Raw genomic sequence first — 8,517 nt, 5'->3', positions numbered from 1 at the left:
CTGTGCCCAGCATCGCCTTTCTGGCACTTGTGCCCGCAGCATGTGTAAGGACCTTCCAGTGAGATCGTTGCCAGTGCTCCTGGACTGGCTCTTGTGCGGGTGGCACATAAAATACACCATTTTGAGCGTGGCCGTTGCCAGTACCGTCTGACTGGCCTTCGCAGAGATCGTTGCCAGTGCCCCTGGATTGGCTCTTGTGCGGGTGGCACATAAAATACACCATTTTGAGCGTCGCCGTTGCCAGTACCGCTTGACTGGCCTTCGTGCCAGTGGCATGTAAAAGCACCCACTACACTCTCTGAGGTGTTAGGAAGGGCATCCAGCTGTAGAAACTGCCAATTAGAAATATGCTGTGCATGAGAAGACCCAGCAGGCCAAGTGAGACCTAAATCTAAGGCCCAGCCAGTCCACTTATGAGTACCTTCCTTCCTTCATTGGACACTAAACTCCACTTGCGAAGACCTGTTGAGGCAAGTGAAATCGAAATCGAGTTAAATTGGACACTAAACTTCACTTGCGAAGACCTGTTGAGGCAAGTGAAATCGAAATCGAGGTAAATTGGACACTAAACTTCCACTTGCGAAGACCTGTTGAGGCAAGTGAAATCGAAATCGAGTTAAACTGGACACTAAACTTCCACTTGCGAAGACCCGTTGAGGCAAGTGAAATCGAAATCGAGTTAAATTTGACGACTGGCACCCATGCCAACATCGTCTCCCTCATTGGACACGAAACTCATCTTGCGAAGACTTATTGGGGCAAGCAAAAGCGAAACTGTGATGGCATCTTTGCCCATGGCATGTGCAAGGACTTTCGAGCGAGATCGTTGCCAGTGCCCCTGGACTGGCTCTTGTGCGGGTGGCACATAAAATACACCATTTTGAGCGTGGCCGTTGCCAGTACTGCCTGACAGGCCTTCGTGCCGGTGGCACGTAAAAGCACCCACTACACTCTCTGAGTGGTTGGCGTTAGGAAGGGCATTCAGCTGTAGAAACTCTGCCAAATCAGATTGGAGCCTGGTGTAGCCATCTGGTTTCACCAGTCCTCAGTCAAATCGTCCAACCTATGCTAGCATGGAAAGCGGACGTTAAACAACGATGATGATGATAGATTCCCTGACACCAAACTTGCAGTCCACAGCAGCAAAGCTTCCATTCTTATGTATTTTCTTGATTAGGATAACTTTTTACTGTAGAGAATATGTTAGAATTAGGCAAATTTGTATTTTTTCTGTTCATTGGTCCCATGTTGATGGGAATCATCTTCATTTAAAGTCTATTTTCCATGTTGGCATGGGTTGGACGGTTTGACAGAAGCTGGCAAATTAGATGCCTGCACCAGGCTTCAGTTGTGTTTTCACAAGGTTTTTATGGTTGGATGCCAACCACTTTACAGAGTTTACCGGGTGCTTTTTATGTGGCACCAGCATGGGTGCTCACCATGCGATGCTGGCACAAGTGCTTTATATGTGGCACTGGCAGGATAGGTACAAGTACTTAAATCTATAGAAAAAATATGCAGCTTTTGCAGTTACAGTCATAAATACAAGCGATGGTCTCAGTGCATTGTGGATGGAGGCCGATTTTGTGGTTGAAGCAGAATTTTCGACAGATCATCAAAAGATGTTATCACAGTTCAATTTGTGATAAGTATAACATGGTTCACCGTTAAGTGTACCACGTTATCCCAGATTAATGGCAAATGAGACAACTTATGGCTGAATATTCCTCAGCTAATTCCCTATCTTTACAACATGAATCATTTATAATCATGAAATTCTAAAACAGCAAACTGATCAATAATAAAAGAGAGATTTTGTTATTTTTTACTTGTTTCAGTCATTTGACTGTGGCTTTGCTGGGAGCACTGCCTTGAAGAATTTTTTTTTTAGTTGAATGAATCGACCCTGGTACTTATATTTTCTCAAGCATGCTACTTATTCTATCAGTCTCTTCTGCTGAACTGCTAAGTTATGAGGATGTAAACACACCAACACCGGTTGTTGAGCAGAGGGCGGAAGGTGGGAACACACACACACAATGAACTTCTTTCAGTTACTGTCAACCAAATCCACTCACAAGGCTTTCATCAGCATGAGGCTATAGTAGAAGACACTTGCCCAAAGTGCCACACAGAGATAGCTAGAATACTGCAATAATTCCAAAGTGTGAAGAAAAAAATGATATTTGTGTCATTAATCTTACCTTTAAGAAGATTGGAATAAAAAAGTGGCTCCAAAGCCCCAACTGCCATGTATTTGCCATCAGATGTCTCGTAAGTATCATAATATGCAGCACCACCATCTAAGAGGTTTTCCCCTTTAGATTTGCCCCACACTAGGGGTAACTTTTGAGACTTCCATACCCAGCTCCCTGAAATTAGAAAAATCAATAATTTTCAAGGGGTTCAATTGAGTGAAGTGCCTCAATGTTACAGGCTTTATTGGACCTCTGGAAGTTCAGCCACAACAGAATTTTACCATTTAGCATTTATACCAGCCAGATCCAGCTTCTGATACCTACCCTACAATGTCATTCTAAATACAGACAATAACATCATCAAAATCTCAAATCTATGAGATAATACAGGATTAATTCAAAATAATATGAATGAATAAACTTTACATTTGGCAAAGTAATTTTAATGCGAAAAAATTAAACCCCTGAACCAGAAAAGGTTTAACCCTTTAGCATTTAAACTGGCCAGATCCTGCCTTTCACACCAACCTTACAATGTCTTTCTAAAATTAAATCATGTCATTGAAATCTCAAAGCTATGATATAATGCATGGAAGATTACATTTGACAGAATAATCTGAATGCTAAAAAGTTAGAGGTAGGGTATGACTGTGTGTGTGTGTGTGTGAAGGGGGACTTTACTATTCCCATCTCTACCACTCTTTCAACACCACGTTTAATAGTAATCAGAGTTGCATGAATCCATTGCCTGTTCTCTGTATCATGTGGCACACACAACATATTTCCCTGGCATCCATGCATCATCTACGATACACAGTCCCAATTCTTTTTCATCCACCAGAATAACTTGGCACTTATGAAAGGAAAGGTTTATGTTACTCAGGTCAAAATTGAAACATTAAATGTTTCATGGTTTGTGTTCAGTCCCACTGTGTGGCACCTTGGGCAAGTATCTTTTACTACAGCAGTACAGTGTCAACACTGGACATGTTCCAGTCTTATTACATCTCTTCAATGAAGTATAATGTTCCAGTCTTATTACATCTCTTCAATGAAGTATAATTTTTAAGATGAAGATATACTTGAGAGAGAATTATAGAATTATCCAAGTACCTCCTCTGCATAAAAATTATATTGCTAAGATAGGTGTTAACATTTGTAATATAGTGATCAAAAATGTAATTTGTTTAAATAATACCTGTGGTGAAAAGAAATTTTAAGCTGTACATCTAAAGACCAATCCAACCTACAAGTTATACAGTAACGGCTTCTGACTGAGGCAACACAAGGTTAGCAGTTTTGAGGGGACGAGCAGGAGCAGTTGTTACCATCAATGTCTGTACTAGGAGTGGTATTGTGTTTTATGAACCATGCAGAGGTAAAAGGCAACATCAACATCGCAAGACGTGAGCTCGTCAAGTCATACAGTAATCTTTCAAAAAAATTTTTGCACAAGGCCAGCAGCAATTTCGAGAGCAGGGGGCAAGTCGATTACATCACCCCCAGTACTCAACTGTAACTTATTTCTTCAATCCTGAAAGACAAGAGGTAAATCCAACCTTTGTTGTGTTTTGAATTTAGAACGTAAAGAACTGGAAGAGATGCCACTAAGCATTTTATCTAATATGGTAAGGATTCTGCCAGCCAAATAATAATGTAAATACAAACCAGACTATGTTTGTATAATACAAAGGGAAGTCATAAATTATTTGCACTTTCGCCATAACATATCTTTATTATTGTCACACTGCCTTCTGTGCATGAGTGGTACTATTGTGGTCACATGATCAAAGTTTGAGCCTGATTGTGCCATTTTTCTTTCTGGCTTCACAGTGTAAGCATCGCCGTTCCACTAGTAATGTGCACTAAAGAAGAACAAAGAGCAGTGATTCAATTTTTTAGGTCAAAAGGTGTGTCAGGTGCTGAAATCCATCAGAGGCTTTTAGCACAATATGGGGATGGTGCACTACTGAGTAGAAGTGTGTGTGAATGAGTCAAGAAGTTTATAAGTGACTGGACAAGTGTGACACACGAAGAGGGAGCAGGATGCCTATCATCCTCCACTACTGACGAGAAGATTCAGCAAGCTTGAGAGATGGTAATGGTGAACCGGTTTACCATTACCATCTCTCAGATTACTGCTCTTTGTTCTTTTTTTGGGCACATTGCTTACACTGTAAAGCCAGAAAGAAAAATGGCACGATTAGGTTCAAACTTTGATCATGTGACCCCAATAGTACCAACTATAAGCATGCATACTCAGAAGGCAGTGTGACAATAATAAAGATATGTTATGGTGAAAGTGCAGATAATTTTCGACTTCTCCTCATATATACATATTCTACAAAATAAGCCATTGTACACCAACTAATTTGGTGAAATAAGCAAGGTACACTTACCAAGGTATGCTGCCCCTGCAGTCATATTATTATCAACCACTTGGCCTTGACCAGTTTGAGAACGGTAATGAAGAGCAGTCAGAATTCCTATTACACTCAGCAGGCTTCCTCCAGCAAAGTCACCCAAGAGATTAATAGGTGCATGGGGTCGTTCATTTGCACGGCCCAGTATTGATAATAAACCTGAAAAATCAACAGAAATCTGAACACAATGAATTTTATGGTGAAATGATATTTTTTTTTCCTTTTTTAATATTTCAAAATATGAACCAGTCAAGAATGACCATAATTTCCTTAAAAAGCTTGTAAAAATTATTGTTGGTTATATTGATGCTAATACTTGACTTTCCCTTTATTTTTAAAAATTAAAATAGCAACAAAATTTTAAATAATAATTTCAAATTTTGGCACAAAGCCAGCAATTTCGGAGGTGGGCTAGTTGATTACATCAACTTCAGTGTTTAACTCGTACTTATTTTATCAACCCCAAAATATGGATAAAAAGCAAAAGTCAGCATTGACAGAATTTGAACTCAGACCATAAGGATGGATGAAATGTTGCTAAGCTCGCCACCTTAACAAAATATCAAATATTAAAAGGAAGAACTATTGATACCATTTATGTGTTGGGGTAAGTTTTCAATACAGAACAGCATTGTGATGTGTTCTGGGTAAGGCCTAACTTACCTGATAGCACAACAACTGTACTGTGTTCTGGGTAAGACTCCGTTTCACTCACAACAAACTTTTTATCCTGTATTTTAGACAAGGCTCAACTGTTTTATATCCCAGATAAGGTTCGATTTAGTTCACAACAGAGCAGAAGGAAAACATTAATCTCTTCAGCAAGGCACTAAAAAGTGGTGAAATGGCCAAGAGGTTGGAACATAGGTCAAGATAGTTTGAATTCTGAGTTCAATTACCTGCCAAGGCCAACTTTATCTTTCATCTTTCGTGGCCCATAAAATAAAGTGTCAACCCAGAACAAAGGATTAAAAGAATTGTTAGGTCTTAGACAAGATACTCTGCGGTAGTTATTCCAACCCTGTGTCCTGAGTTCTTGGGAGATAGCACTTGTTGTGTAGTTTAACTCTCCACCCCATCCCACCTGATCACTGGTTGTCCGGCTAACCTCTTCTCTTTTGACACCATCAGTTTCGGAAACCCTTAAAAAAAGTTGGGGGGTGGGGATAGCTAGACTATGGGTGTAACGTTTCCTTCCTCAACTAAATATAAAAAACCCTCCTGCTACAATTATTGGGAGCAGAGCAAGAGAGAGAAAAAGAGGTGGGATAGTAGTGTTCAATGGTGTAATGTGGGTTTTGACTGTTTCTCCCCACCCAACTCTTTAAATCTAATATACCTTCCACTACAGCAAACATGTGCATATAAAGTGGCTACCCAGTTTGGCCCTTCCCCCACACCATACTGCTGATAGTCTTAGGACCTCAAACTATTTCAATACATCCCCTTATATGAGAATAAAAGATGATAGAAAGTTGAAGTATGAACTAAAAAGGTACAAACATAGAATAATTGTTCAGCTAGTGTTTCTTTCTTATCTATGACAAAATTAAGTGAAACTCATCAGTTGATGATGGGTTCTTACCATATTTATCCATGCATAACATGCACTCATGGATAACCCTTTGGCATTTAAACCAGTCATATCCAGCTAAAATATTCTACCTGTTTTATTTCCAAACTGGTCATCTCTGGCCTTTCACACCTACTCTATAATGTCATTTTAGAAAGAAACAATCACATCATCAAATTCTCAAAGCTATGAAATAATGCATGATTAATTTAAAATGATGTGGAAACATAAGCATTATGTTTGAAATTGTAGTCTGAATACCAAAGGGATAAGGTGCATCCCTATTTTGGGAGCAGTTGAAATGCAAGAAAAAGAAAATGTCTCATCTACAATACATGCTGACATTTCTTTAGAGTAATCCATGAGGAAAAGTGATGCAATTAAAAAAAGTGCTTTCAAACTATTTCTATGAGAATAAAAGATGATAGAAAGGTGAGGTATGAACTAAAAAGGTACAGACTGCAAATGCAATTTCAAATGCTGCCACAACAGACAGTTGGAGCCTGGCCAGCTACGGTCAAACTGTCCAACCTATGCCAGCATGGAAAACAAATGCTAAATGATAGTGGTGAAGATAATGCTACTATTTATAAGCATATACTGCAATCGATAGAACTGAAAAATATCCATGCTCTTAACCACTACGCTATATGCTACTAACCCCAAGATTCTGAGTTCGATTTCAAGCAGTGACCTGAACAACAACAACAGCAGCAGCAGTGGCGGCGGTGGAGGTGATGGTGACGACGATGAAAAGTACTTTAGGAATGAGAACCCAGGTTCGAAATTTCTCCAAGACATCTGATGAAGGCTGGAGGGTATATCAGCTGAAACGTTGTGTTAACAACAAACAAGATGAGGACAAATATCCGTCAAATGTAAATAATGTAAATAATTCCTCATCTCTTAAATGTAGAACTGTATCAGAAAATATGTTTGTTCTTAATCACACACACACACACACACACACAGTTACTCACCTAAAATCATTAAAAAGCAAGAATAAAGCCATTCTTACCAGATATGGCAAGAAAATTGATGTCATGTCCTACTCTTCGTGCCAAAGAGCCATTCTGTCCAAAGCCAGAAAGTCTGGTATAAATCAATCTTGGATTAACAGACAATAAACTGTCAGGTCCCAAACCATGTTTTTCCATGACCCCTAGAAAATGAAATAGCAATATGAATAAGGAACAAGAACGAAGGACAATGCTTAAGGGGCTGTCTTCCATGCTAAATACACATACAGTAGGATTTCACATACATAATTGAGATATAAAATTTTTTAAACATCATTGGAGAAGATTAAATCTGATAAGGGAGATAACTCCATATTTTCGAAAAAAAAAAGTAGTGATTTGAGATGTTCATGTCTTTAAAAGCAATTGTTGAAAGTAACAGACATGCTTCAGTCTTGTTGGGTCTTATCAGTTAACGATATTCTACGCAGTTAGCAAGACTTAAAAGAGTGATCAGCATAGAGAGAAATCAAGAGACTATAGGAAGAGGGGTAGCTATATGGTAAGAATTTTGCTTCCCAGTCACATATGTCTGGGTTCAGTCCCACTGCATGGCCCTTTGGACAAGTGTCTTCTACTATGGTATTAGGCCAAAAAGCTCACTAGGGTATATTCTTCTGAGTAAAAATTCAAAGACACTATAATTAGGTATAAATATATCATCTCGCCTGACTGGCCTTCATGCAGGTGACACGTAAAAGCACCCACTACACTCTCTGAGTGGTTGGCGTTAGAAAGGGTATCCAGCTGTAGAAACTCTGCCAAATCAGATTGGAGCCTGGTGTTGCCATCCGGTTTCACCAGTCCTCAGTCAAATCGTCCAACCCATGCTAGCATGGCAAGCGGACGTTAAACGATGATGATATATATTTGAAAAACATACAAGAATAGGCTAATATTTATAAAACATGTGATATATTAATAAAAATCTGTAAATGTACAACCATCCAGATATCTGAGTACCTTATTATTTTTTCTAATATATAATTCCTGTACATCACGTCCAAACTTTCCTCTCGTTGCTCACCTATTCTTCTACTTCCTCCCTCTCTTTCTCCCTCTACCACTCTCTCTCTTCCCTTTACACCGGCATGGTCACATGCTTCCGGTCAATAATCCTTTCCTTCCTTGGCTTTCGCCAAGTAACGCACGCCACCACTTTGTCTCTCTCGGTTCCGTGCCTCATCGCGTTCATACACACATAATTTTTCTCGTCTGGCCGTAAAGCCTTTTCTGTTTGTTTTCCTGTCTTGTTTTTTGTCCGCCACTACATTCCTCCATGGCTAGATTTAATTTGCTTATAC

At 39.4% G+C, this 8,517-nt stretch overlaps 1 protein-coding gene across 2 annotated transcripts in view; it reads right to left on the bottom strand.

The window, feature by feature from the left end:
- The window catches only part of LOC106875871 (alpha-methylacyl-CoA racemase), a 20,323-nt gene that overhangs the window by 6,508 nt on the left and 5,298 nt on the right, over positions 1-8,517 (bottom strand). Inside the window, exons 3-5 of one of the 2 annotated variants that reach the window (XM_014924171.2) lie at positions 7,213-7,356; positions 4,598-4,780; positions 2,205-2,372 (exon numbers count right to left, since the gene is read on the bottom strand). In XM_014924171.2, coding sequence (XP_014779657.2) covers positions 2,205-2,372; positions 4,598-4,780; positions 7,213-7,356 — 495 coding nt within the window. The remainder of the gene's footprint in view (positions 1-2,204; positions 2,373-4,597; positions 4,781-7,212; positions 7,357-8,517) is intronic. The other variant, XM_014924172.2, reaches the window with a different exon arrangement.

The sequence above is a fragment of the Octopus bimaculoides genome, chromosome 12 (genome assembly GCF_001194135.2).
Source record: "Octopus bimaculoides isolate UCB-OBI-ISO-001 chromosome 12, ASM119413v2, whole genome shotgun sequence".
Lineage (NCBI taxonomy): Eukaryota > Metazoa > Mollusca > Cephalopoda > Octopoda > Octopodidae > Octopus > Octopus bimaculoides.
Note: the sequence above shows the minus strand (reverse complement) of the source record. Positions and strands in the feature narration are given on the sequence as shown.